General features: G+C 53.3%; 9 protein-coding genes across 9 annotated transcripts; 5 read left to right on the top strand and 4 right to left on the bottom strand.

Moving 5' to 3' along the window:
- Window positions 1-474: 474 nt before the first annotated feature.
- Window positions 475-4,451, top strand: J7T55_010700 (uncharacterized protein; the record flags this gene model as incomplete). The annotated part of the gene is made up of 5 exons (XM_053130795.1): window positions 475-497; window positions 605-1,145; window positions 1,215-1,330; window positions 1,406-1,632; window positions 1,726-4,451. 5 exons carry the CDS (start codon window positions 475-477, stop codon window positions 4,449-4,451), a joined length of 3,633 nt encoding a protein of 1,210 aa, XP_052990981.1.
- Window positions 4,452-4,601: 150 nt separating this feature from the next.
- J7T55_010699 (glucose-methanol-choline oxidoreductase) lies at window positions 4,602-10,357 on the bottom strand (the record flags this gene model as incomplete). Its single annotated transcript, XM_053130794.1, has 13 exons — window positions 4,602-4,734; window positions 4,797-4,868; window positions 4,940-5,063; window positions 5,149-5,284; window positions 5,513-5,633; window positions 5,981-6,430; window positions 6,498-7,725; window positions 7,775-8,047; window positions 8,095-8,333; window positions 8,389-8,575; window positions 8,631-8,965; window positions 9,037-9,592; window positions 9,658-10,357. 13 exons carry the CDS (start codon window positions 10,355-10,357, stop codon window positions 4,602-4,604), a joined length of 4,554 nt encoding a protein of 1,517 aa, XP_052990980.1.
- Window positions 10,358-12,081: 1,724 nt separating this feature from the next.
- J7T55_010698 (uncharacterized protein) lies at window positions 12,082-13,764 on the top strand (the record flags this gene model as incomplete). The annotated part of the gene is made up of 3 exons (XM_053130793.1): window positions 12,082-12,623; window positions 12,676-12,753; window positions 12,819-13,764. 3 exons carry the CDS (start codon window positions 12,082-12,084, stop codon window positions 13,762-13,764), a joined length of 1,566 nt encoding a protein of 521 aa, XP_052990979.1.
- Window positions 13,765-14,783: 1,019 nt separating this feature from the next.
- J7T55_010697 (uncharacterized protein) lies at window positions 14,784-16,809 on the bottom strand (the record flags this gene model as incomplete). The annotated part of the gene is made up of 2 exons (XM_053130792.1): window positions 14,784-15,561; window positions 15,620-16,809. The coding sequence occupies 2 exons, from the start codon at window positions 16,807-16,809 to the stop codon at window positions 14,784-14,786; spliced, it is 1,968 nt and encodes a 655-aa protein (XP_052990978.1).
- An 868-nt stretch (window positions 16,810-17,677) lies between these two features.
- Window positions 17,678-18,519, top strand: J7T55_010696 (dna-directed rna polymerase iii polypeptide; the record flags this gene model as incomplete). Its single annotated transcript, XM_053130791.1, has 5 exons — window positions 17,678-17,689; window positions 17,749-17,859; window positions 17,906-18,002; window positions 18,067-18,153; window positions 18,218-18,519. The coding sequence occupies 5 exons, from the start codon at window positions 17,678-17,680 to the stop codon at window positions 18,517-18,519; spliced, it is 609 nt and encodes a 202-aa protein (XP_052990977.1).
- A 115-nt stretch (window positions 18,520-18,634) lies between these two features.
- Window positions 18,635-19,690, bottom strand: J7T55_010695 (uncharacterized protein; the record flags this gene model as incomplete). The annotated part of the gene is made up of 5 exons (XM_053130790.1): window positions 18,635-18,816; window positions 18,879-19,040; window positions 19,114-19,474; window positions 19,546-19,579; window positions 19,644-19,690. 5 exons carry the CDS (start codon window positions 19,688-19,690, stop codon window positions 18,635-18,637), a joined length of 786 nt encoding a protein of 261 aa, XP_052990976.1.
- Window positions 19,691-20,059: 369 nt separating this feature from the next.
- On the top strand, window positions 20,060-20,803 carry J7T55_010694 (uncharacterized protein; the record flags this gene model as incomplete). The annotated part of the gene is made up of 2 exons (XM_053130789.1): window positions 20,060-20,386; window positions 20,450-20,803. The coding sequence occupies 2 exons, from the start codon at window positions 20,060-20,062 to the stop codon at window positions 20,801-20,803; spliced, it is 681 nt and encodes a 226-aa protein (XP_052990975.1).
- Window positions 20,804-21,479: 676 nt separating this feature from the next.
- J7T55_010693 (uncharacterized protein) lies at window positions 21,480-25,743 on the bottom strand (the record flags this gene model as incomplete). Its single annotated transcript, XM_053130788.1, has 6 exons — window positions 21,480-22,535; window positions 22,605-24,293; window positions 24,393-24,985; window positions 25,047-25,109; window positions 25,176-25,274; window positions 25,398-25,743. The coding sequence occupies 6 exons, from the start codon at window positions 25,741-25,743 to the stop codon at window positions 21,480-21,482; spliced, it is 3,846 nt and encodes a 1,281-aa protein (XP_052990974.1).
- Window positions 25,744-26,351: 608 nt separating this feature from the next.
- On the top strand, window positions 26,352-27,593 carry J7T55_010692 (uncharacterized protein; the record flags this gene model as incomplete). Its single annotated transcript, XM_053130787.1, has 3 exons — window positions 26,352-26,599; window positions 26,710-27,442; window positions 27,525-27,593. The coding sequence occupies 3 exons, from the start codon at window positions 26,352-26,354 to the stop codon at window positions 27,591-27,593; spliced, it is 1,050 nt and encodes a 349-aa protein (XP_052990973.1).
- Window positions 27,594-27,955: the final 362 nt, after the last annotated feature.

The raw sequence follows: 27,955 nt of genomic DNA, 5'->3' as shown, positions 1-27,955 counted from the left end.
CCATGGCCCTCTTTGTTCTGAAAGCCAGCATGCATATGCGTGGGGTATTTCTGGGAAGCGTCCGGGGTGGCCATCTGCTTCCGCATGGACCTTCGCGCCCTACGTCTCCCAACAGACATTTACGTCGGTTAACTTGCACCCTGCATAGGATGAAATGCCCCTGTCTCCTTCCGCATAGGCGAGCCGGGCTTCGAGTGTGCCCCACGGCTCCTCACAGACGCGTTCCTGGCGGCTACCTGTACAAAGAGGACTGTTTGCTCGCCCTTCCTCTCGAGATGAATTCCTCGTCTTTGTTTCCCGACTTAGAGGGCTGGTCATCCTTACAATTTTCAATGTCTCATACACTGTCGTCTTCATATAGCTTTTAGGCTATACCTTCATCTCCGCGTAACTCTTGGGCTACGTCCTCACTTCCAGACCATCCGTTGCCGCAAAACTTCTTGGTTTCTGGGAGGTACTTCGCAGCAATACAACATGGAGGACCACAAGGTAATCATGTACGTGTAGCGGGTAACACAGCTTTAAGCTAATGCATGACCGTCTATTAGCCGTCCCGTATGCATCGAATTCTTTCGGGGATTTTTCATCCCCGTTCTCGCTCAAGGTCTCCAAAGCCCCAAGAGCACACGCAGGTTCATACCACTGCCACTCAGAAGGCGAACCAGGCCGCTTTCCAGACAAACAAGAATCTACCAAATTCCAGCACCCCTACACAGGAGGTTGCCGCCTCGCGGGCTCCGGATCCTACCCCAGTCGACAGTCACAACGGGTGTGAAACGGAGACTCACGATGCCCAAGGTGGGATTTGTGCGCCGGATGATACCGCCGGACTTTCCAACCATGCGGTCATGGTGCGCCGTAACCCCAACACCAAGGTCTCGGGCACCGCGTATGACGAGGCTTGGTCGCGGCTGAGCAGGGACGAGAGGGCAAATCTGTCTAACGAAACCTCGATCAAAACTCTATTCGAGAAACTGGACGAGACTGACCAGCGGCATCAGTCGAACTCCTTGCTCAAGAGGGGCAAGATGGCCGCCGGCCTGCAGTACGTAAGCAACATATGTGGTTATATCAACCTAGTGGCGACTTGGATCCCAGTGCCAGACCTGGGCGCTGTATTGAGCCTCTTCAAAGGAATTGTCGCGGTAGGTCATTGCCACACTGAACAAGTTATTGATGATTGCGGTTTGACTAAACACGCACATGCACCACAGATAGCCGTAGCTATATGCGGCGCCTATGATGGCCTTACAAGCCACATTCGAGAGTTTCTAGACCACATACCGGTGATTGAACGATGCAACACAGTGCTCTGGTCCAACAGTGCTTCGTTTGATATCCATAACGTAACTTAGCTCTTCTCTCGCTCTGCTGTCCATATCAAAAGACTTCAGCTAACGATCAGCAAGATCCTGGTGGCGTGCTATTCGACCCTACTCGCTTTCTACAGTAAGGTGATGGCCTTCTTACTGGAGGAGAATCGTATCAAACGGATTCTAGAGACTGTTCACTCCGAGATCCCTGGAATCGTTACCGATTTCAACGGCCACGCCGACAAACTGTCGAAAATGATGGAAGTTGAGACACTTGTGACAGTGAAAAAGATCCTGGATCAACAGACTGAAGATTTTGGTGCGTAGCCCACGAGCGATAATACCATCTGAAGTCTTCGCAGCGCATGCAACCCCTGACTCATCAGCTTTATTTACTCATACTGTCTCGTAGTTGATGACAACTTGTACAAACAACACCACATCGGCAACCGCAACGCCGACGAGGGCAACAGGTCGGACGAAGCTTGCCGTTGGATCATTTCGGAAGAGACCTTTGAAGACTGGGCATATGGAGCTCACGGTGTCTTGACAATGTATGGAGTCGTGGGCTGCGGCAAGACAGCCACGGCCTCTTTTGTTGCGAAGTACCTACGCGAGGAAGGAAGAGCACCAGTTCTGGCCTATTACTGCACGCAACAAGAAGAGGACGAGCTCCGCTTCATCCTCTGCAGCCTGACGTACCAGCTGCTGCAGACGAGGCCGGAGCTGAAGGAGAAGTTCAAGGATTGGTCCGAAAAGCGACAGGCAACGACTCTGGATAAGCCGTCCAACAAGCCCGCCGTCCTTGCAGAGTTTCTCTGTAGCTCCCTGCAGAGTTCCAAGGAGCAGGTGTTTATCGTCCTCGACGGCCTTGACGAGTGCGAGGAGGATGCTAGGACTGAGCTTCTTGTTCTATTCAGAGATCTCATCCGCAATGGTGCTCTGGTCAAGGTGTTTGTGTCTTCGCGGCAGCGAAACGATATCTTACAGACCTTGGCTAGCTCCGAGACAACAGAAGAGCCCGCAACTGAGCCAGTCCCCCAGATACCCTTCTTCCACATCGACATGTACCCCACCGAGGAGCGCGACCGAATCCTAGCCAAGCACCTGGCAGCTAAGCCTCTGCGACAAATCGAAGATAGCAAGGTGCGGGAGAAGGCCATAGAGCAGCTAGCAAAGCGCGCCGGTGGTTCCGCCATCTGGCTTAAGATGGCAATGGCGTCGCTGGCCGGGGCCAAGAACGAGCGCCGAATCGAGAAATGCCTAGAGTTCCTCGAGACGAATCCGGAACTTGTTGACTGGTACGAACGGCTCTTTAAGGACGCCGAGTCGGCCACGTGCAACGATCGGGATATCCTGGAGCGAGCCCTGGAGACCCTGGCAGTGGCCCGGAGACCCCTGACCATTGACGAGCTCGCAAGGGCAGCGTACATAGATGACGCCGAGAACGGGGAGAGTCTAAGTGCTCTGAATGAGGCAGCGGAGGAGATAGACTTCTTGAGTCTCGTCCGCCCGTTTGTGACAACGTTGGAGGAGTCGGCGGATGGGAAAAATCCGAGGGTGCGTCTTGTGCACCAGTCGCTGGTGGAACTGCTCCTCACAGCCCGGCCTTCCGAATGGGATAACATGGCCGCAACTAAAGACCGCAGAAGAATCACGGAGCAGCAGAAGGAGCAGCGCAGACTCGAGCTGAACGAGCAACTAATGGGCAGGTGTGTCAAGTATCTCCTCTTGGATGATTTGGAGGACAAGCCGTCCGACGAGGATGCAGACACAGTCATAGACACAGCTTCGGAAGAGCCCCATGAACAAGACGAGACATGGGGTGTTCTTGGTTTCGATGAGATGTTTGTGGAGCCTGAGACCCAGAAGAGGGCGGAGACCCGGGCTCAGATCTCGCACCTCCAGTTCTACGAATATGCCGCCTCGCATTGGGCAAGCCACTTTGCTGCCTGCGAGAAAGTCGCCGCGGAAAACCTCAGAGAGAATGCGAAGGCGCTTCTGAATGTTGCTGCCAGCGGGTGCACCGACTGGGTGTCCTTCGTCCGAACCGAAAAGGAGGCCGAGGGGGAGGTATTTCCGACTTCTTCTGAGACTGCCACCTTAGCAGCGTATTTCGGCCTCTGCGAGACCCTCGCTGAAGCCCTCGCCGGCCCCGATACTGTCTCTCAGCCAACGAAAAATGAGGCACTCTTCTGGGCATGTCGCGGAGGCCGCGAGCGCATCGTCAAGCTGCTCCTAGAGAACGGCGCTGATGCCAACCAGCACTTCGCCGATGGGCAAACAGCCCTGACAATCGCCGCACACCGTGGGTACCTCGGCTGTGTCCAGGACCTGCTCACCGATCAGCGGGCAGACGTCAACGTGCGGGGCAGCAGTAATCGCACGGCCCTCTCCTTCGCGGCTGGCGGCGGCCACGAGGAGATCTGCGCGGCTCTCTTGCAGCGCGAGGACTGCAGACCGGACGTGACAGATCGGAAGGGAAAGACGCCGCTCTTTCATGCGGTTGCTGCGGAGCACTTGCCCACCATCAGGACCCTGACCGCCAACCCCGGTGTCAATGTTAACCACTTGGAAAACGCCGGTCGCACGGCCCTGTGCCAGGCGGCCGAGTCCGGGGCGATTTCCTCTCTCAAGCAGCTTCTCGACACGGAGGGCGTCGATATCAACCTGCCGGATAAGGAGGGAAGGTCACCGCTCATCTGGGCAGCCTTCAGGGGCCATACCGCGTGCGTCGACGCGCTGATGCAGCACCCCGGGATCGATAAGACCGCAGCTCACTTCAAGGACAGAAAGAATGCTATACATTTCGCTTGCGAGACAGGCATGCACGAGGCGCTGCTTTGCCTCCTGAAGCATGACTGCCCCGGTATCGATGATCCCGATGTGGATGGCTGGACGCCGCTGATGTGGGCGATTCAGAATAGCCCAAAGTGTGTCCTAACTCTGCTTGCGACGGGCCGGGTCGAGCTTGAGCGCCGTGATAATCAGGGCAAGACTGCGCTGGACCTGGCGTTGCAGTGGGGCCAGTCGGCCGAGGTCGCCAGAATACTGCTCAATCAAGGCGCTGTTCCGGAGTCGACGGACAACAACGAGCATACGCCGCTGGACGTGGCGATTGAAAAGAGGACTTCCTGAGGAGCTTGAGATGACGGACGAGATCTCATCCTGGCCAACAAGAAGCGGAGCGAACACTAGTCGCCTGTTTACAGTACTTGATACTTAACAGGATTTGCCTCGGTTTAATGGGGGAGGACACTTTGATATTGATTTTCGTCGCCATATGCGTTATAGAACCTGCATCAGTGTCTTCGTCGTGACCAGTAGTGATCCTCCGTGGAGACCATCGACCAATGATGGCTTGGCAGGCGGATCAAGTATATTATCGCCTGCGAGGGCGGAAATGGCGATGAGGTGGGCCCTGGTAAGACTGTTCAGCTGCGGTGGTCGAACGAGCGACAGATTTATGTTAGAACGACTTACTTCGTCGTTCCAAAATCCACACAACTAAAGGCGTCCACGATCCCCCCTAGGACATGGACAGCGACCAGATCTCTGTGTCTCGAGAGTTAGATACGACATATTTCTAGCAGCCGGTTTCAAAAAGAGTGCCACCATCATCATACGTCTTGTTGATCACTACCAGCAGCTTTTCTTTCGGTCTTAGAGGCCCAGTGGTGAGAAGCGATGATAGCCCATGACTAGAAGCTTTTCCATGGTCCGAGTCTGTGGCGTCTACAACCCAGATTGCTGTGTCCGGCGTCAATGTCTCTGGACAGCAACAACAACCCTTAGTTCACATTCCTGATTGATGTCCTCAAGTGGGAACCCTTACCCTCGACAGTAAAGCGTGCTGACGGTGCGTAGAAGGACTGAGCCAGGCCTTCCTTCTGGTAAAATGGCACGATGTCGGCCACCTTGGAGATCCCGTTCCTATCCAAACGTTCCAGCTGCGGCAGCCCAAGACCACACTATGCAAGCACTGTCAGCTATACCATTTTATTTTCCACAAAACGTCCGCGGAAAATACATAATAAATCAGCCGGCCGACGAGCGTCTTCTTGCCTACGCCATCTAGGCCAAAAACTGCGAGCGACTTTGTTGTCATAGCTGAGCCGGGCTAATCGTGAGCTAACACCCTCAGCGCTCCAGCAAACTTCAGAACGTAACAAACTGTATACAGTCCAGATAATTGTCACTTGTTGCTGAAGGCGGTCGTTGGTAAGGTGCGGCTTGAGCTTCCACGGTGATGAAGCTGAGATCCAGCCAGTCTTGGGCATGCATGTTAAGACAACAAGCTGGCGCGCTGAGGTCTTGTTGCTGTGAGTTTCACATCTGCTTAGTCAGTGGGAAGCATCGTTTGACCCCGCATGAAATGCTTCTGACTGCCCTTCCATATCTGGAACAAACGTAGACTGCCAGAGCCAACCGCACGACTACAGGCTTGATTATAAAAGAGTGGACGGGCTCATGTATTTTACTTTCTCTGTTGTCGTATGTGTTCGTTCGGATGATGCGGTTTGGGGACTATATGTGGAGCCTAAGCAACTCAGGAAGTGCTATGATCCACAGATGTAGCCAACGGTTTGAGCCTCACTCGTCCCGAGTGAGGGATGACATAGTGAAGGAATTGGAACCGCATACTTCAGTAGCCAATTACAATTTACCTGCCTATGGCTTTCAAATTCGACAATCTCACCACAGCAGCTCGCATGTCCTCATATCTACCCTTGCGCACATTCTCAACATGGTTCAGTACACGCGGATACACATCCTTATGTGCCGTCGGGCTCATCCACGAGTCCAGGTGGCCCCGGCCCTCAAATACTTGCCTCTCATAGCATAGCCCACCGTTTGCCTCGCTGAGGGTCGTGAAGGAGAGGTCGGTGTTCTCGGGTGCGTAGACGTCATTCTCGGACCCCGAGAATAGGAAGATGGGAAGGCCCTTGAGGCGCGCAATATTCTGGGGCGTCACGAGAGAGACGTCGTGCGAGTCAGTCACAAAGTTGTGAGTACCCATGTACATCAAGTGATATAGGCTCTTCATGGATGTGCCGCCGACGAAATTCTCGAGCTGGGAGTGAGTGGCTTCGTTGAGGTTGCGGTGAGACCAAAGCCTAAGAAGATCGAGTTAGCAATAAGCTAACTTTGGTGGTATTTCATCAGATAATGCGAGTTGCTCACCGGCCAAAGACTAAAGAGCTGCGATGGCAGACCACCGAGTTGCAAATCTCATCGCGGCTACCAACAGGGTAGAAACGTAGAGCCTGATTAATTGCTTGCTGAATATACCCATCCTGAGGTGTACTCGCGCAGTCGTACCACTTGCCTTGGAGTGCACGGTAGACCAGATTCAATGGAATAGACAACTTGGATTTGACGTAGTTGACCCTCGGAGACATCGGATTCATGAAGACCTGCGACGCAGTCACTCCGCTGATCCAGTCTCGCGGAATGGTGCCGTCAAGGAGGCCGGAGGCCAGAGCGAGGGACCCGGCGCAGTGGGCCACGACATATAGAGTGCGTGGAGAGTCAGTGAAGCTGCTGTCATGATTGTCCATGCTATGCTCCTCACGGATCAACTTCAGTGCTGCTTTTATATCGCGACGAGCATCGTAGCTAGTCCAGTCTTGTTGAGCGATGGCGGTCTTGCCCACGCGATGGACCTGGCAGTACACTCGATAACCCTTCTTGCGGAAGTAATTCACGGCGTTTACCTCGATGGTAGGTAAGGCAAATATCTGTTGGTCGACAGCGGCCCCAGGGGCAAACAAGATGATTGGAGCAGAAGCTGCGTCCCATTGTTTCCCTTCCAGATCCGTTGGTGACCACATGTACATCTTTGTCTTGACACCGTCTGAGGCCACCACGGTATATTCGTCATTCCAGTGGGTAAGATTTTGGTAGCTGTTAAAAGTAACACTAGGCCATTGCATGGGGATAAAAGGGGTTAGAAAGGCGCCGGCCGCTTTCATGGTGAAGTAACCCAAGAAGTTGGCGGTCGAGGCAAGCTGCGCGTATAAGGTCGAGCCGGAGACCTGCATGGTCGTGCACTCCTGGAGGAATGCGGACGGGCGAATGTGAATCATTCCCTTACCGCGCACCTTGTTCTCGTCAGGCTCATCTCTCTCGTTCAACTCGCAAATTGTGCAATACAACGTGGTGGTGGCCTTCCAGAGGTTGACAGGGTTGAGAACCACGTCAGAGTTGACAACCTTGTAGCCGTTGAAGTGAACCTTGCTTCCATTAGGACATGCGACGCGGAAATTATATGTGAGATTCAACGTGTCTGGTGATCGAGGATCGTCATTGAAGAGCTGGAATTTACCGCCTTGAACTACACAAGTTCCACCAAGCTTCGGGCAAGTAAAGGTGCCCGTCAACGTTGCCATGTGCTCCTTATCATGAACAACTTTATTTGTCAGTATGGGAACAAAAGTTCAGTAAGGTCATTTACGTACGGTTGTGGGTGTTCCAAGATCGTGCGCTGAGGAAGAAACGAGCATATTCACCCCGACTCTTCGCCGTGGATGTAGCGCGTTCGAAGCTCAGGTCTTTGGCACTCTTTCCGATGTGAATCCAGCCGTCCATCATCTCAGTAAAGGAGATTCCAGCAGTCCCATCATCTTTGGCGCTCTGGATCATCTTCCGCACTCGCATCACGTCCTTTGTGCTGTCGGTATCGCGGAGCGACTTGGGGACATGCGCTGGTTGGCCAAAGAGATTCAGGGAACCTGCATTAGATTAGCTAATGATGAAAAATTTCCACAGTGGTTCTTACCGTTTTTTGTCGCGAAATTAATAGTTATTCCGTGTTGATGGGCAACCATCTCCACTGACCTCTCAGCTAGAGCGGTGATGGTTGCGAATGGGTTAACACCGAGAGCGGCCGGCACTATGGTGCCATCACACACCACCAGGCCCTGATGGACCTCTGTTCCTCGACCCTTGAAGAGCTGTCCTCTGTCGTTGACGCCTCCGTGGGCACCCGTGCCGTCGTTGCTGATGCGTGCACCCCCACTTCACTGTTTTAGACGTGCGTTCTATCTCATATGAGGTAAGCTGTATCACTTACATGGCATGAACAGTGATTTCCTTTTCCCCGAAAGCTGCATAGAACGGACTATCCACATAAGAACCTCCAATTTCGTTGGTGATTTTCTGTAATTCTTTTGATAGCTTCGTTACCCTTTGAGACTTGCCGACTCCGGAGAAGTTGAGGAGAGGCCTGTCATTCTTCAAGTCCATGGTTGCTTGGCTACCTTCAGGATTTGTTAGTAATTCGGCTTGAAAAGGGATGACCGCGATGGAGCATACTGTCGTGGGACATAATGAGATAACATTGTGTCTTCTCGGTGCTGCTCCTGCGGTTGTATGGCCCTAAGACTATGCTGCTGGCAGCAGCGGCAACGTGACTGATCTTGTCTTTGATGGACAAGTGGCTCGGAAAGACGCTGCCCGGTAGATTGGCCAGCATAAAATCATAGAAAGGAGCTAAGGCCGCAGGTACTGCTCCCTCTTCGATTACATAGCCATCCAGTGGGTTGTCTTGATCGCGGCAATCAATAACACCGGTAATGCAGGGCCCAACAGGACGGTCTGCGGGCGGATCTGGGCGTCCGACTGAGTTGACATACTCATTGGTATTGTACCTAGAATGAGATATCAGCCACACGAATTTTCACAGTAATGTATAACTGTCCACACCAACACAACTGCTTACCCAAAGGCCAAGATGTCTCCATTGCCACTCATACCATGACCGACATTGGGGCTCATATCGAGACCCATGTTTTTAGATCTCAACAGGATCTCTGTGGTCCCAATACTACCAGCACCGAAGAAAACAAGCTCCTTTGCGTGAACCCACATCAAGTCCTCATAGAAGATGTCCGTAAAATTGGCACGCTTGCCGCCATGCCACGCAAAGTGCACCATGTACCCCGGCCGGTCGGGGGCCTTCGTGACATAGCGAACCTCACATTCGCAGAACATTTCAGCACCCCAGTTCCATGCATCGCTGAGGTAGTTGACCAATGTCGTCGACTTGCTGCCGTCGTTGAGGCCCGTCGTGTCTTGGCCAGTGAGGGTTGACGCGCGCATGTAAACGCCAGTGCTGTTCTCGCCGTCCTCGAAGCGTGTCGTCTGCGGGACGCGGTAGAACCTCTCGCTCATCCCCGCGAGTTTAGCCTGCTTCTCAAGGGTCTCTAGCTTGGCTAGCTTGGGGAATTCCTCAGGATATGGCTTCGGTTCGAGGATTGAGCGTGCGCGCTCGTAATCTGGTTAACTTGCGTGTCAGCTTTGACAGGTCCTTGATGCTCAAAAAGAATGAGTCAAGACTGACATCGCGTCCAATTCTCGTGACCTCTGAGGCTATCAGGCCATATAGGTAAATCGAGGACTTTATGATCCGCCTCCAAGAATACGTTGGCGTTTAGAAGGCTTGTGCCGCCCAGGCCATTGCCGACAAAAGCATTCTGGCCATCCCCAACGATGAGATGATAGAGGCCTGTCGGGTCGCCTCCCTCGCGCCGAGCGAATCGAGCCAATCTGCCACTTATGCCATCAGTGGCAGCGTTGGTCATATGCAGTTCTCTGAAGGCCGGAATGTCATCAGTGGGGAACTCTCCCGGCCACCTCTCCTTCCCGCGCTCAAGGAGGCAGACACTTTTCCCGCCACGGGCCATTCGGCTAGCGGCGACGGCTCCACCATATCCAGAGCCTATAGTCACCACATCGTAAGAGGGGCGGATGAGTTCGACTGGGAGGGAGATGCGAGGATATGCGCCAGTTGCCTTATCACACGCCCCTTTGCTCTTATGGATCTTAGTGTTTGTCTCTGCGGACTGACCGTGGCCATTCAGAATGCCTGAATCATGAGCTGCGTTGGTGAAGAACTCATAATCCTTTTGAGCGATCCCGGAACCGGAAGCATGATTGTGGTTGGCTTGTCCATTCGTGTGGCCATTGGTATGACCATTGTTTATACCCTGGCCATTGAGGTTGTGCTTAACAGGGTCGGGAGTGCTCACTCGAGACGGCATTTTGGGCAAGGTCCTTGGAGATCAAACACTATGACTTTACGAAGCACTCATCGACATCTAACGCACTGATAGGGATGGAAAGATACCGTAACCTTCTTATACACGTCTGTGACTTTTCAATGAGGGCCATAGCCACCTCCCTCTCTTTGGCTGAAAGGCGCCAGTAGAAGCAACTTTGACTCAAATAGCTGTGTCCGTAGTGATGAGAGGCCAAATTTGTGCTCATAATCACTATCGAGACTATCACATGTTTTGTTTGGTATTAATTAATCGTCCTTGTCTTTGTCTAACAGCTTCTCACATGCTTTCTGAAGATCTTGATACTCTATGCTGGACATACTATTCATTACGTTTGTTCACCAAACCGGAATGGTTCGTCTCCTCCGCACGAGCCAGGTCCGCAGACGCGAAGAATTCACGCTCAAATCGAAACAAAGACCATATGTTTTTTCCCCTTTGTAGTGCACGTTCTATTCCAATGAGAACACTTTTACGAATCCTTTTGTTAGCTCAACGCTTCAGCTGTGGCTAAAGAAAAAAACCATTGCATCCAGGCAATTCTCACACCTCGCATGTGTCCAGTGAGGGCGAAGGAAGGACATTGAGATTCCGAATTCTCAAATGTTCTGCTTGGATGACTGATTTACTTCAAGTATAGTGCTTTCATTTGCGCTCAATGCTACAATGCCAACCTAAGCATGGTGTGTCACCTAGTAAAGCATCAACTATGTATCAGGGAAAAACTGCTAGAGGTGATTGAGAGTAGCATTGTTGCTACGCATCAGCTGTCTAGGATGTTGATTGAGCAGATCCTTGGTTTACTTTGGCGATGGTTGATTTTGGAAATGGTGCTCAATTCTTCATGTGATCGTCCCATATACAGCCGCCATAGTGCTCAATGTTGTCTAGGAAAGTTCAGCCCCGTGTATTGGATGAGTTATCTAACCCTACGAAGGGAAGCCAAGGTTTAGTGTCTTAGAGACCTCTCTGTGGGTTAACAACAATCTCCTTCATTCGATGCACCCTACTTACCACTCAGACGCACCTCGATAGCCTTATACCAAAGGTTTTACACTTACACAGCGACGGAGCTAGCCCCTTCCCGTAAAGAGACAAAGAATCCCAAAAGTCCCAACGACCTGTCGGCCATCAAAGGAATTGTGAAGATGCCAAGGAAGGACTAGTCCAAATCTTGAGAGGATACAAGTCCGGTGTTAATGGACGTGCTAAGTTTTCAGCTCCTGCCTGTTGCTTTGAAGAGCAGCTCGCCTTGGTGTCTACTTTTCTTTCAGCCTCGCGCACGGCCACCTAAGTTGGCTTCGCTAACGCGTCTGGCTGATGGTGTTGCGGACTATAGAGAAATATCACTTTACATTGGAAAGTGTGCATCGCGATAAAGTAGTAATGTAGTCTGGAAGAGCGCTATTCGAAGAATTGTGGCTTGCCCATTTTGCACATCCTCGCGGACTCCAAGTATTTCAGCATGTGAAAGCCTGTTTTTGATGGCATGTGATTTGGAACGGCTGAAACGCGTATTTCTCACTTCATTTGGGCCTCAGCATGGAAGAGGCTGAATAGATCTGGAAATAGCGGCGATTCGCTCAGAACAGCAGAGCGAGGTCGTATAGAGATGATAATCATAAATAAGTAATGATCGGCCTCCTCATCTGGGCAGTCGGATCCATCAACAAGCTCCTCTTCCCGTATCAGAACATTGTCTCAAAATGCCAGTCAAGGTCTATCACTCCCTACCAAGGGACCTCCATGCAGTCCAGCCAAAGCTCTCGCCCTTTATCTCACTGAACCCGACCCCAGGCGAGAAGTGCAAGACGCCGTGGAAGCCCGATTACTACACCGGTGCTCCCTGGCGGCTCCTCCTGGACGACAGCATACTGTTCCTCAGGAACTTCTCTTACCTCAAGAACATCGTGCTCCCTCTCTGGAATGACAGTGGTCGCAAGTTTCCTTCCGGGCATTTGGACGAGCTCTTTCCGTCGTTGGGAAATATCCATGACATTACGTTTCATGCCATTTTGATCGTAGCCCAGTCTGCCTTTATACTCTCTCTACCCTTCCTCGCCGCTCTTCCTTTCCCAGTCCTTTTTGGCTATATTGGCGTCTTCATTGTCGTCAACCAACTGGCATGTTGGAGACTCAACGGCTACATGCCAGGAGGGGTCCTGGAGTCGACGTATTTTCCAGAGTCTAATAATTGGGAACCTCACCCGGACGAGCAATGGGTCTTCCTCAACGGAGTGGCTGTAGGGTGAGTCTGTAGATTGAGTTGACAAGATTATTACAGGCTGACAGATTGACAGCAAGCATTGGCTGCAGGGCAACATCGACAGACTCTCGTTGACCTTCCATCGGAGAGTTTTAGGGGTGCACAATAAAACGTAAGGAAGGCTTTGAGTCAACAATCCTCCCTTAAATCGAGGGCAAGTTCTTACTTAGAACATAGATCTGGAATCATTTTTGACGTGATCCAATGCCTCCTCGAACGCTGCCTCTACTTCGGAACCTCGGACACCCGAAGCTGCTTTGCAATCATCTCGGACCTCCTGCGCATCAAGGACAAGAAAGTCATCCTAATCTTGCATTCGCAAGGGGGGCTCGAGGGTAGCATCATCCTGGACTGGTTGATGAACCAGCATTCACAGGAAGCCATGCAAAGGCTAGAGATCTACACCTTCGGGAACGCCGCCAACCACTTCAACGACCCGCGGACCTCCGAAGACGAGGAGAGCGCACCAGGCGGCTTCGACAAGCGTGCTGTGGGACACATCGAGCACTACGCGAACTCGGACGACTTCGTAGCCAGGTGGGGGGTCATCCACTTCAAGGAAAAGACGGCATTCGACAAGAGGGAGTACGAGTTCACCGCTCAGGCGACAGTATATTCCAGGGACACGGATCACGCAAACCTCATCCGCCAGTATGCGAAGATCAGGCACGATGACAGCGTCGAGCAGACCTGGAACTCATACCACGGGAACCTTTTCAAGAGAAACGGCTCCGGCCACCAGCTCAACCAGCACTACCTCGACAACATATTCCCGCTCGACCAAGACATGAACGGGGTTGAGGTGACAAAGAACGGCGCACCGCTCCCCGGCACTTTTATGGATACGGAAGTCGATGTTATTAATGATCCTAAAGACATGGACAGAAGGAGAGGCAGGCGGAAGGGGCACAAAGACCACTCGCACGAAAATGGGTTCAACGACGTTGTGTCTCAGAAAAAGGTTTTCCAGCTCAGCCGGCTCTGGAGTTACACCAACGGTCGCCACCCCGAGGATCGAACAGAGGTCGATCTGCCCATCAAAAAACTTTCCTCTGAAGGTAGAGTCAAATCGTATTTTCAGGAGGAAAAGAATAACGTTAGAGTAGGGGTGGAGGCAATTTGAAAAGCTTGTGGTGCTTTGTTCTCCTTTATACTTTTTGGCGCGTATCGAACATGGGTGGATGTGTTCAAAACAAGTCTGTATCTCACCTATCTGTATTAGTAAATGAATGGGAGGCTATCTTGAGGTGCTATGTCAAGACAACACAACCTGCATACCCCCGGACGAAAGCACTGTGAACCCCGTGTGGAGACGATGCCGTGTCCAAGATGACAAGACGACGTGTATTAAGCAGACAGATATCTATGAAAGTTGGGAAACAAAGCCGTGAGGGTTTGGATTACTTGTCTATCCCACGCGCCATGCATTTCTTGATCATGTTACCCTCCGGAACGCCATTGCCATAGGCATCTGCCATTGATCCCAAAAAAGGAAGAGAGGAATTCCCCGCTCCGACGAAAAAAGAACAAACTAGGAGCAACCAAGGCACGAATGTGGCACCACACTCGGCGGTCGCAAAATAGGTGTGCATCGTCTCCATGACTGACTTTCTCAAGAGCCAAGTCTGACACTGTCGAGACCCTTGTATCAAAGCAGCAGGAGGAGGCAGAAGAAGAGATGGCTGGTAGAAATTATCGAACGAGAACCGGGGAAGGTGCTTAGATGGTCTGACAGGTCGGATTGCAGGCCGGGAGACTCCCCTCGACAACTTTGCAGAATTTGATCGCTATTTGAGAGTAGACGTGTTATCCAGATCTGTTTGCATGACATCGGCGGCCTTTTCCTGCTGTGACTTTGCCCCTGAATATGGGCAAGTGTGTCGAATGTCTTGAAGGTGCAACTAAGTCTTGGAGTTTGAGAGCCCAGGAAATACTCGCGGGCATAGCAAATCCCGTAGAGGGCATTTCATCGATTTCGGCGTCCTCCTTCGGTTGTGGAGATGACAGTATAGAACCCGCCTGACCTTGAACCTTCAACCAGGGGCCTCGACTCCTAACGACATGGCCTTATGTGTACCGCCCATAACGTTCGTCTCCAGAGTGCACAGCTGGGCTTACTACGAGGTGAGAAGAGAGCGCATCCTAATGGTCACTCTTGACGCCAGTGTTGCCAAATCCGCTGAGATTCCAACCCTGGTAACGGACTGCCGGCGTGGAAACAACGCTCGGTGGTGGCTGAGGCGGTAGGCCATTGGCTGGAGGAGGAGGTAACGAGGATTTGGTGCTTGGGGTCGGGGTCTTATCGTCCGCGGCTGTGCTATTTGAGGCTGACTTGGCCTCCATCAAGCCCTTTTCCTTGAGGTAGGCGAGGGTCTTGATGATTGTAAGATCCTCTTGATCCTTGTCATTGAGCGTCAGACGCTGCTGCAGCGTCATTCGTCCTCCATTCATCTCCCGCTCTTTCAACGCAGCTTCTCTCACGGCTGGGTCATGGACAAAGCGGCACTTGCCCTTCTTGCCACATGTGCCTCCTGTTGAATAGTACTTGCAATGTTTGGTGGGGTCAGCCTTCTTGGGAGGCGGAGGAAGATTAGCATTTGGATCCTGCTTGGTAGTTGCCACCTCGGGTTTGTCGTCCTCTGATTTGATCGAGGGTGACTTGGAGGTGCTAGCAGCAACTCCGCGCATGTCGTCGCCAGCATCTTGCTGCTCACGCTTCCGCTTCAAGCTGGATTCGACTCTCTCCAGCTCTCGACGGAGCTTATCGGCCCTGGCCTGGTCTCTCTCGAGAGCTAAAGCACGCTCGTCCTTGGCATCTCCGTTCTTGCTCGCGCTAACTGTGGCCAACTTGGCCTTGACCCGGTTCTGTGTAGGAAAGTTGCGCTTGCGTTCGTTGATCCACGCAGCAATATCTGAAAGTCTGGGATTTTCTGTTGTTAGTACGAAAGAAGTTTGCTGGCACATAATGAGAAACATACTCGGGGACCTCGCTACCAATTAGCTCGCTCAGCTTGGCTTCTTCGTCAAGATCGTCCTCAGACTCATCACCAGGCGTGAGACCAAGAGTATTGGTCTTACGCTTCTTCTTTTTCCCAGCCGAAGCGGCATCAGGCTTCTGATGGTGCGTCTGTGGAGTTGAAGGAGGGCCACCTGACTTCTTGTTGTTATTGTTGTGGTGGTGATGACGACCCTTGTTGTCATTGAATCCAGAGCGCTGTCTGAAGTTGTTGCTGTTATTATTGAATCCTCCTCGACCATGATGGCGTCCATTCTGTTGAAATCCGCCGCCATGCTGGTGCGGAGGACCAGCAACAGGGGGTGCAGCAGGTGGGGGAGGATAGCCTTGATAAGGCGCAGGAGGGTACGGGCTTGGTCCCTGAGGAGGCCCATACGGTTGTGGCGGATATCCAGTGCTCACTGGAGCATTGGGATCCCGAGGAGGCCCGTTGTCAAAGCCCATTCTGATCGGTGGCCCCATGGGCTGGGCCTTGGACGAGTTGTGATGTCCTCCACGGCCTCGTCCACCTCCGTATTGCTGCTGATGGGGTTGATTCGGGGGAGAGTGCGAGGGCGTGGGAGCTGGAGCACCCCACTGCTGAGGAGGACCACTTGGTGGTTGCGGGGCGCTATACGGCTGGCCATAGGGTTGTGGTGGAGGGGCACCATAAGGCGGTTGCTGCTGTGGCTGCTGTGGCTGGCCGTATGCCTGCTGCTGCTGCTGCTGCTGCTGTTGGTGGTAGATGTGCTGAGCATAGTTGGGATGGTAATTTTGCGGTTGTAATGCATTAGGGCCTGGGGCATGATGCTGGTGCCCCTGATCGGGCCACTGCTGTGGGGGCTGTTGCGGAGGCTGTGGATAACCACCAGGACCTGGTTGGGGATGCTGAGCAGGGTACTGTCCTGGGTGTTGTCCCGGGTGCTGTCCTGGGTGCTGAGGACCGTATGGCTGTGGTTGATGTTGGGGTGGCTGTTGCGGGTTGTATCCGTAGGGACTAGGAGCCTGGTATTCGGGTCTGCCACCTGCCTGGTGGTGATTTCCTCTGCCTCCTCTTCCTGAATGACCACCACGACCACCTTGGGTTTGATATGGGGGATATTGTGGATAGCCACCAGCTGCTGGAGGAGCAGGCGGCGGAGCAGGCGGAGGAGGACCGTAGTTGTAGGCCATGATGGCGCGTCGTCTCGTATTGACCGTGTCGTCCCGTCGAACAGTCAGTCGGTCGGAGGATGGCCGGTAAAAAAAAACAAGCCTTGTCGGCCAGAGACCCAAAATGGTCTCTTGAAGACGGTGATGTAAAGTGGTTAGGGGTGATTTGGACGAAGCCAGCAATGACCCAAAGCCCCAAGCTAGCAGAACGTGTGGAGTGAGGACAAAGAAGATGGATCAGATGTGAATGAGATCTTGGGTCCAACTCCCCAGAAAACAACACTTGTCGTGGTGATGGTAGAAGGGAGAAGACGGAGAACGGGGAAGCTGTTTTGTCGATGTTTGATGATTGTGGTGGTCAGTCGAAAGAGATGAGAATTGGATTGTTGATGGCTTGGAGGTTGGATTTCAGCCCAGCCATATGTCTAGGCAGGCAAGACTGGCACAGGCGTGCATGGCTCCTTGTTAGCGTCGATCCAGTGTGGGGGCAGTTGCTGATCCGTGCATGGGCCGCGCAGGAGCAGAAGAAGACGGCCTCTGAATGCTGTTGTTACTGCCAGTCGGAGGAAAAACTACGCCTAGCAAATACACGCTCAAGCAAAATTGGTCTACAACCAGCTGCCCAGCGACAAATTCCAGTACTTTCATATGAGATTCTCTGAAAGACTTGCATCTCGGTGGTGAATTTGCATGGCATTAACATGGCGTTGTGATTCCGTTGTGACTCGTCGCCGACCCCGTCAAAATCCCACTAACCCTCAATTCACACTCAGTCAATCTCAAGGGTTGTACTCACAAGCCCGCCTATGATTCAGCCAGCTCCCAAGGAATAACTGATGCGCCTTACCCTGCGTCCTCAAAAGCAGACTGCCGCGTTCTTCAGATCACAATGTTCATTCTGGTAAATGAGAAGCCTCCGGTGCAGGCCTCGAGAACACAGCATGCTGACACCACCCCAAGACAAAAATTGCGGACCTGGTCCAGATCACCCCCGAAGACTTCCACAAGAAGAGCAGCGATGCCATAGAAGACAACATCAATGCCAAATATGCAAACAAGGAAAGTCTCACAGTGGTTGAGAACTCAGTGGTGCATATTACTGACCTTTTCAGAACAGGTCATCCAAAAGATTGGCCTCTGTATCTGCCTCTATGATCTCTTGTGGGCATCAGAAGGCCTGGTCCGCCAAGGGACAGGAAATGCCAATGTGAACGGTACTACTGCCCCCCTAAGGAACGGTCCTGCCGCAACATCAAACAGCTGACGTCCTACCCTTAGCCGAGTTCCGCCTCGTTGTCTTCCGCCCTTTCAAAGGCGAAGTGATCATGGCCAAGATCTCCAAGTGCACCCCAGAAGGCATTCACGGTAGGTCTCATTTTCAGACCTGTTCTGCCCACCTCCGCAAGCCGAGGCTGATCCACCACAACAGTGCGCACCGAGTTCTTCTCCGACATCTTCGTCGAGGCCGAGGAACTGCCAGACGGGTGCGAGTTCGATCACAACGAGCAGCTCTGGGTGTGGAACAACGAGGAGACGGGGCCCATGTGGTGGGACGTCCACGAGACGGTGCGCCTAGCCGTAGTCGGCGAGGAGTGGCACGATCAGACGCCTACCAAGCCCACTGTCGCCCCTGGCGAGGACCAGCCCGAGGAGCAGAGAAAACCGCCGTATGTCATCAAAGGGAGCATGAAGAACCCCGGCCTGGGGTGTACGCTTTGGTGGGAGTTTTGAGAGAAGTTTTTCTCCGGTTATTTTGCCGTCCGGAAGGCCGGCATATATCTACACATCTAGATACCCCAGCACACAATCATCCAACCCTTGTGTGCTTACACCTAACCAACGACATCTACACCTTGATGCTCTCAAGAAGCCGGTCCTCCACATTGTCGAGGACGGAGTAATGCTCAATGACAGCCAGATTCTCTGCCTCGCCAAGGAACTGCTTGTTCGGGTCGACGCCGGGGCCGAACATCTGCTGGCCTGGCTGGGGACCCATCTGGCCCATCTGTTGGGCCATCTGGTTCGCGGCTAGGGGAAGGACATTGATTAGCTAGGAAGAGAGGAAAATAGGATTGGAGGGAGGGACATACCGTTGTCACTACCTAGTATGAAGTTGAAGACAGGCTGCAGTCCAAAAATACACAAGAAGTACCAGGAAATACTAGACATCCACCTGGGGTCCATGTCCTTTGTAGCCACACCAGCCTGAAGCATGCTCTTGAACTTGATAGTCAGGGGAAACGGCAGTTTCACTGCGTAGACATCGTCAGCACGCCCTTCGCATCCAGCATACCTTGCATACAGCAAGCCAGGGTATCCACGTACTGATGACATAACCAGAGAAGAACGCGTTGATCCAGCTCATGATCATAGTGTTGGGGATAATCATGGCCATCTGGCCCTTCATGGCGCCCATCATGCCCTCCATGGCATTGGGGTCCGTCATCGGGTTGGGCGGGGCCTGGCCCTTGTTCTCGGGCGCTTTCAGGAAGGCGCCGGACTCGTACGCGGCGGTAAGCACGTCGCGCCGGGTGTTGAATGACCGCCGCGACAGCACGTGGAAGTTGGTCCGCACCTGGATGCCGTGCGCCAGCGAGCGCTGCTCCCGGATCGCCCTGAGCTCTTGCGCCTTGGGTGTCGCTGCTAGGAGGACGGTCGCGTAGTGTCGTAGGATGCCGGTCAGGACCTGTTGACGGCAGGATTGATTAGCTGCCTGTGGATCGGTTTATCAAAGGGGGAGGAGAATGAATGCCGTACCATGACCACCGTGATGGGGAAGAGGATCCAGTAACTGCGAGCGCGGTCAGCCGTGTGGCACGCAATTGAGAAGCCTTCTCTGTCTCGAGGCGCCTTACAATAACTGGGGATCCCTATGGATCGTCTGCACCGGTACCTGGGCCATGGCGACAGTTTCTGGTGGTGGTATCTCTCCGTGGTTGGGCTGCTGAGGGTTGAGAGCTGTGCCTGATGCTAGGAGCTTTCGTAGCCGGACGGATGTGGTTGCGGCTCTGATGGAGCACCCCGGGCGATTTGGAGTTTGGGGAAGCAAGCTTACTGGGAAAGCTTGGACCTCCCGCTTGACGGACCCCTGCAAGAGCTCACCCCAGAAGGACACCTTTGTAGATCCTACACAACGCCAAAGCTTACTTTGAATGTGCAACACCACCTGTCAACTTGGATCTCGGTTCCAAGACACTTTGTCTATTGCTGTGCGCACAAACACAAAGCCAGATTGTGGCAGCAGCAGCATCAGCAGCAGTCGCAATCCAAGATGGCAGTCTCCACCGAGAAGATCACGCTCTACAACCTCGCAGACTTGAAGAACACCTCTGACGACGCGCTCCCCAACTACCTGAATAGTCTGGGACTGAAGCAGTCACACACCTTGACTGACGTGCGCCTGGCCCTTGGATACTCTGCCTTCTTTGTCGCAGCAGCCTGTTTCCTTTGGGACTACAAGCTCGGCTTCGACAACACAAAGTACTACACTGCCGGGGCAGTCGCCGTCTACTCGCTCCTGAACACGGCCCTCACGCTGTGGATATGGCTTAAAGAGAAGGGCATTGTCTACGTGGGCACCACACCGCGTGGGGAGACGGTATGTATCTATACGCGACACACAGCTGGACGGGCATGATTGACTGACGACGGCACGGAACAGGTCACGATCGCAACGCACACTAAGAAGAACGTACCCATCTACAACGTGACCATCACCATCACGCCCAGGACCGGCCAGCCCACCACAATCAACCTGTCCCGCTCCTTCACCGAGTGGTTTGACGCCGCCGGCCGCTTCGTCGCGACACCCTTCCAGACTATGCTCGCCTCCACGGTCCCCGTCATCGGCAGCCTCGACCCCAAGAGGGCCAACGTCGCGGCCGTCGAGTCTGCGCCGCAGTATACCGAGGAGGAGCTCAGTGCCATGTTGGCCGCTGCTGGGGCGTCTCCTGAGGACACTGCTGAGGCGACGGGGTCCAGCGCCAAGAAAGGAGGGAAGCGGAGAAAGGCGTAGAGCTACGATACCTTTTAAAGAGGGTTATTGGAGCATGGTGTTCAATTAGCACTCACAGGTGTCTGTATTGTGACCCTTAGCCAAATCATCGGACAGCCTCTTAATGAGAATACGTCTAATTGACATTCTATCATGGTGATTTCAATGCTCCACTATGGACTCTACAAATTGGGTTTCTAATATCACGACGAGTATGAGATTCTCGCGACACTCCCACCGCGCAGCTCACAGGGCTTCTCAAGCTTAGCACGAGCCTCCTGAGGACTCTGAAGCAAGGACTGGAGCTGCTTTCCCAGTCTTCAAAACATCTGGGGATGGGAACTTCATCCGTACGATACTCCCTCGCCAAGGTCATTTCACAGATCGCCCTAAGTGAAGGACATTTGCCCAGGCTGAATACCACCCAGGCATCTTTCACATGATTTGACTCTCAGCACTGTCCATAAGGGGACACTGTTCCCCCAGATTTCCCATCAATTGGCCAGTCATGAGCTGCAAGTTGCTCAGGGGTATCTACTCTAACATCCAATCTAAACCATCAAGCCCAATTCAAACCCTGTCACCTAGACCAATTCAGTTGTAACCGAAAATATCGACGAGTCCCTCTGCTGTCTCAAGTCGAAATTCTAGACCAACACATTTGTATCAAAAGATCAACGAGCCAATTTAGTCTAGCTCAAGTTGAAATCTTAGCCCAAGCGGACTGCGCAGCCTCAGACGCGCGACGGACATCCCTCACTCTATCACCCAGCGCGACAGACAAGTGCACCCGCACCTCATCTGCATACGCCCGCAGGTCGTTCTCGTCAAGCTGCGCCGGGAGCACCTCGAGGGTCCTCAACGCCATCCTACGGATCTTCTCTCTGTCGCCCGCGTACTTGAATCGGCCACGCTGCGCGAACTCCTTCTTCTCAGCAGGCCACTCACCCTCATCCTGCGCCGTGACCGGCGCCAAGTCATATATAACCGGGACAGGCAAGGCACGGCCGTAGACATTCTTAGCCGCCTTGACGAGCGACGCGACGTGCGAGCGGAATAGGGCGGGGTCGCCGGAGAGGACCTGGAGGGCGATGCCGCATGCAGCCTCGATGTCGTAGCTGTTGGTGGCCTTCTGCATGGCAGCGAGGACGATACGGACGACGTTCGGCGCGTCGTCGGCGTAGTGTCCCAGGCTCAGGTGCTTGACGGCGTGGAGGACATATATCGAGTACACGACGCTAGTGTCTTCACGGGACAACGGGTACGCGAGCCCCAGGATCGGCTGGACGCACTGCTGGTAGGTCCACTGCAGGTACAGCGGCCTTTGGATCGTGTGATTGGCAGGATCGAGGAGACCCTTCTTCGAGGACGAGAAGAGCTGTGACAGGATGCGCGCGATATACGGCCCCGTCTCCGCGCCGCCCTTGGCTGCTGCGTGGCTCACAGTCGAGGCGAGTGCGGCGGCGGGACGGTCCCGTCGGGCGAAGGCTCCCGCTAGGATGGCTGCGAAGCGACAGACCTCTCTCAATTCAAGGAATTCAGGGTTCTTGAGGCCCTCTTCGATTCTCTGAAGCGCCATAGACCAGGTGACCTGGTTTGGCACTTGTGTATCGCGGCCTGGTTCGTCAGCTCGACGATGAAACTTGTTGGCAAGTAGGAAGGCAATGTAATCCTGAATGGCCTCTGTCCGGGAGCTGGTTTCTGTACGAAGATCAAGATTGGAAATAAGAAGGTTGTTGAAATTAAACTCTGTCTGGCAGGGATGGATTGTTAGGAAACTTTGCGTCATGTCCAGAATGGAGGGGGTGAAGTTGCCACTTACCAACATTGTCACGGTCGAGGGGTGCATCGCTCGAGCGATACCGCAACACAGTACATAAATTTCCGCATCGCCGTGTAATGCCAAAGGTGTTGTGGAGCTCGACCAGCGCAGTCCATTATTGAAGCAACCGGCAATTCTATTGTCCAGGTCCAGTGATATCTGCGCAGCAGAGCTGAGCTCTCGGAGAACCAGGCAAGCAGCCCGTCCCAACTCACCAACATATGCGGCAAGGCGGTCACTTCCACGCGGAGTATCTTCATCAATGTTGTCAGCTGAACGAAGTGCGTCGCTGAGAAGGAGTATTGGTATGTTGTTGTCTGCGGACATCGTCACCGCGGTGGCGTGCTGATAGAGCTCAGACACGACATAGACACCCACGAGGAGGAAGCTCGAGAAGGTAGAATGTTTAGCAGCCCTGATGGACTGTGTTGACGGTATGGGGTCATAAAGATTGACTTGTTTGGAGCGCAGCTTCGGGAAGTCCGGTATTTCAGCATGGACCATCTGCTCGAGGTTGGTGAGCTCCCAAGAATCCACACTCTCGTCAGTCTGCTTCAGACCATTTTCCTCAATCGCCTTGATAAAGTACGCCATGCCCGTGGCGAGGGCATCAGCAACGACGGCACAGAACTTAATGTTCGCCTCGGCATTGAACAGCACACTCAAAATGTTAAGCATCGTGCCTGCGAACGATGCAAAGTTGACGATTGGGTTCTTGACGTCCGGTACGTCAGCGCAGCCAATGAAAGCCACTCGCTGACACACTCCATGTAAATCGTCGAAAGTTCGCTCTGCCGACGTGTCTTTCCAGTTTCTCTTCTCAACCTCGCTCACGAGGTTGGAAAGGGCCTTGGCATAACCCTCAGGAAAGGCCTTGACTGCAGTTTTAAGGGCCACAACAGCGGCCACGTCAATATCATGCAGCTCGGCCGAGGCTGTAGGCGGGACGTTGAAAGAATTCGTAGCGCGGTAAGACAGCGCTGCGCAGATCTCCTTCAACGTGTCTTGCTCGTACGCTGCGGTCGTCGTCCAGTTCGACTTAACTTGCCGCACTTCGACTACCAGCGAGAGGCCTTTGATTGCTTCCTTGGCGATTTCCGCTTGATCTTTGCTGGGACTATCGACAGTGTTTTCTCGGAAAAGCTTGAAATAAATGTCGTTGATCACCGTTGCCGGGATCTCAAAACCGTCGGTACGGAAAGTCTGTTTATCATCCTCGGACCACTCGGTTATCTTGGCCGTCAGGTGCCGATGAGTGCGAACGAGATTGTTGAGGAGCACAAGGAGATTCTTGGTATGAGCTGGTGACTTCGGCTGGCTGATATTCTGCCTCACAGCTTCAAGGAGACGAGGATTTGTGCGGCAAAATGCGAGAACACTGCCACCTGCGATACTAATCAGAATGGAACCAGCTTGCTCAGTGTACGTCGGATTCTCCAGGTCTTCAGCAGTGTCTTTCCAGGTCTGCGACAGGAATTCCGTCAGGGCTTCTTCAGCACTCTCGGACTTGGCGAGCCGGCACGGCAGAGCTTCAAAAATAGACAGTGTCTCTTGGATTGCCTCCGGTACCTCTCCGTTTCGGACCTCGTATTTGAGAGAAGACCACATTTTCGTAACATAAGGGATGAGACTGGTGTCCACGGGCTCGTAGCCAACCACGCAGGCTTTGATAGTCCGTAGGATATCGAGCTGTTCCTGTCAGTCCTTATGCTCTCAAGTTTGAAGACACTAAGAGTCCACAGCAGAATAAGAACGCAATAGCAACATCTGGAGTATTAGGGGGCTCACCTTGGCCGATGCAGTCAGACTCCCGCCGTCATCGAGCTTTTCCAACAAGAACGAAAACGTATGTTGTGCCAAAAGCCCATTTGCCGCAAAACAAGATCTCAGGGCGTCTTTCAGCTCGTCTTCTGTGACTTCGGTTCCACCAACAGTGGACTTGCGGATGGAAATGGGGAAGAATGGTGAGAATGACTCGAACGCGGCGAGCGAGACTTCCGCGGAAATTTTGTTGTTCTTCAAAACTGTCTCTAATGTCTGGAACCAATCTAACAGATTGACCGGATCCCTCTCCCTTTTGGCGAGCGACAAAATGGGCAACAAGAAGGCGCTACCTTCATAACGTTTCTGGAGAACCCGCGCGCTCTTGTCGTTGAGAAGCAGGCTTTTGATGATTTGAAGAACCTGCAGTCGGGTCTTCGCGAGCTGTTTCGTGTAATTCTCGGGGTCCATCTTTCCGATATTTGCCAGAATATCGTCCGCAGACGAGGGTGGAAAGTTGCTCATTGTAATGAGGACAAGCAAAGCATCCGTCGCGGCTGAAAGACCAGCCGGGTCCTGCTGTTGGAATATGGAGCTAAAGAAGTTCGAGAGCATTTTGACTGTATCAAATCCTCAGCGACTATTTCTTGTACTCAAAAGCTCATGGCAGAGCGTGCTTACTGTGGGTTGACTGTAAGAAGTCCCTGGGCAGGGCAGTCAATGTCATGGCCAAGTATTTCAGACCTGCGGGCGTGTTAGTACGTGTGACGCGAAGAAGTGATTAGACTCAGACAGGAGGGCTGAAATCACCTCTCGCATTCTTCTCTCTGTTCCTCTCTGCAAATTCTAAGGGCTGATCGCCGTCTCCGGAGGCAATCCAGCGATGTATTGACTTGACCAGGGTGAGAACTGTTTGGTCCTGTGGGTAGCCATGCTTTGCCGGGTCCAGAACATCTTTCATAATAGTTAATTCTCAATTACGGACAACAGTGATTGTAATTGGGGTCTTCGCGTGCGTGTGCTTGGACTCACAATCGGCTGCATCACCAGCGATCTTCTGCTGGTCCTCTAGCGAGAGGCCATCGCGCTCTACGAAGCGCACCGCGAGCTCCTCAAGGTAGGTCGACATGGTGGATCTCCTCTTGTCGCTCTGCTTGAGCTGCTCAGAAAGGATGCGTCGGATGACCGTGCGCGATGAGAAAGCTGCTTGGGAGCAGAGATACGGTCCACGGTCAACGGCCAACAGCAAAGGGAAGCGGTCGATGCGGTCGTCAAGGTTGCATTCGTTAAGCTGTTCGGCCGACGCGGAAAATACTGCCGGCTGGGGAAGTGGGATGGCGACTTTCTGGAGCACCCTCTGGGGGCGGACGAGGTCCAATATCGCAGGCGGTGAGCAGCTCCCGATGACGAGACCCTTGTCGAGTGCGCTACTCAGCCGCCGCTATACTTCTTCCAGTAAGAGGGGCAGTGCTCAGGGCCTGCAATTTCTGCTATGACTCCTGTTATCGGAACGTCGATAAGGGGCCAGCCCCTCTAGGGTCCAGTCAGTGCAGAACTCGTGGTGCAGATTTTGGCTTCGTGGATTTTCTGGCGCCAGCATGGCTCAAGGCACGGATCTTCTTCCAAATCGTCTTCGATTGTTCTGGTGTGGTCAGCTTGCAGACTACATACGCGCCTCCCCCTGAACTAGACAACCAGTCTATCACCCTCACACCAGAGGTGGTCAGCCAGCGACCAAGTCCCCGAGGGTCCCGACCATTGCGCTGCTCTCTAAGCGACTATAATACCCAGGCCTCGTCTCCCGCATCCCGCGCTGGGTTGTGTAAGTGAATCCACTTCATCCGTCTCAAATTCAACACCTGGTGGAGGCAAGTCTATTGCCCTGTACCCAGAATGGCCTGTGTCATACCATATCAATCCATATATGAATCGCACCTCTCCCCCTCAGCCATGGCCGTGGCCATCCCACCCTCAAAACACCTCACGATGACATCGACAGCCACCCTTTGTTGCTCCCAGCTGCTGACTCACTCCTGTCCCCAGAGCATGGCAGCACCACCAAAGACCTGCAAGGTCATTCTTGCAGACACCATAGCAAAGAGACTGCTTCAAGAGGTCCAAGAGACTCTTGCGTCTATTGGCAATGGGAAGCCCCGGCTGGTGGCTTTCCTGGCCAACGATGATGACGCGGCAGTGAAGTATGCAGAGTACTCACAAAAGACCTGTGAGGAAAAGTGAGTGTAGCTCCTGAGTGCCCTGTCCTCCGAGACTGGACTCAACTCCGGCGGGATGACCGGGTGGCGGTCTATCAGGGGTTACACAGCTGACTCGACAACCACAACAGCGGTTTCACCTTCGACTTACGACGCATCGATAAGGAAGCTCTGGAGCAAGAAGTCCGCGCCGCCAATGAGGATGACAAGGTCAACGGCATCCTGGTCTATTACCCGATATGGCCCGACAATGTTGCCAAGGACAATTACATCAAAGAGACAGTGGCGCTTGAGAAGGACGTGGAAGGACTTTGCTTCAAGCACCTGAGTAACATGTACCACAATGTGCGGTACCTCGACCCCCCGACAAACCTGAAGAAGTCCATCCTCCCCTGCACGCCGCTCGCTGTCCTCAAGATCCTAGAGCACCTGCACATCTACAACCCGATCCTGGCAGAGGGCAACAGGCTGTACGGGAAGACCATCACTGTGATTAACCGATCAGAGGTCAACGGGCGACCACTCGCCGCGCTGCTCGCAAATGATGGCGCACAGGTGTACTCGGTGGACATCACCGGCGTGCAGTTGTTCACCCGCGGTCAGGGCATCAAGAGCCACCGCCACCAGGTCGAGGACAAGCAGGGCTGGGACTTGAAGAACGTCCTTCCCATCAGCGATGTGGTCATCGGAGGCGTGCCTGTTGAGAGCTACAAGCTGCCGATCGACCTGATTCGGGACGGTACCGTGTGCATCAACTTCTCGTCCTTCCGCAACTTCGACGGCCCAGCTGTCAAGGAGAAGGCATCCATCTATGTTCCCTCCGTGGGCAAGGTGACGATCGCATGTTTGCTGCGAAACTTGGTGGTATGTATTCAACCGATTGCTGCATATCTTCGGACGGATGAAATCGCATAGGAATCTGTTAGCTGACTGTCCAATTCTCCAGCGCCTGATTGCAAACCATCCAGACAAGAATCATCAACAGGCCCGAAACGAAGCGTTCGTCGATGGTTAGGCTCCGTGAAAGCGACGCCGCAGCTACCGCACACTCACCAACAGCCCGAGAACACGCTTGAATTGATGGTGAGGATCCATCAGCCAGCCAGATGCTGAAGTCGTGAATTGTGGGTCATTATGGCTGCTTTTGGTGGTTATCACCGCGACGAATGCTCCAAGCCTGGAGCAAATAGAAAAGATACCCGGGGCTCGTAGGCATATGAGCCCAGCTGCATTGCATGGAACAGGATAGAAGGATCGTTTGAATTATTGGATCCGCTGGCACATTTCTGGATGAAATTGGACATTGGACAGGTTGTTGGTCCCGAAAGGGACAGGATATGGCCCATTTGTGTGTTCTAGGTATGCAACCAGCAGAGA

Source organism: Diaporthe amygdali, assembly GCF_026229845.1.
Source record: "Diaporthe amygdali strain CAA958 chromosome Unknown NODE_24_length_778219_cov_64_757418, whole genome shotgun sequence".
Classification (NCBI taxonomy): Eukaryota; Fungi; Ascomycota; class Sordariomycetes; order Diaporthales; family Diaporthaceae; genus Diaporthe; species Diaporthe amygdali.
This window is presented reverse-complemented; position numbering and strand designations above follow the sequence as displayed.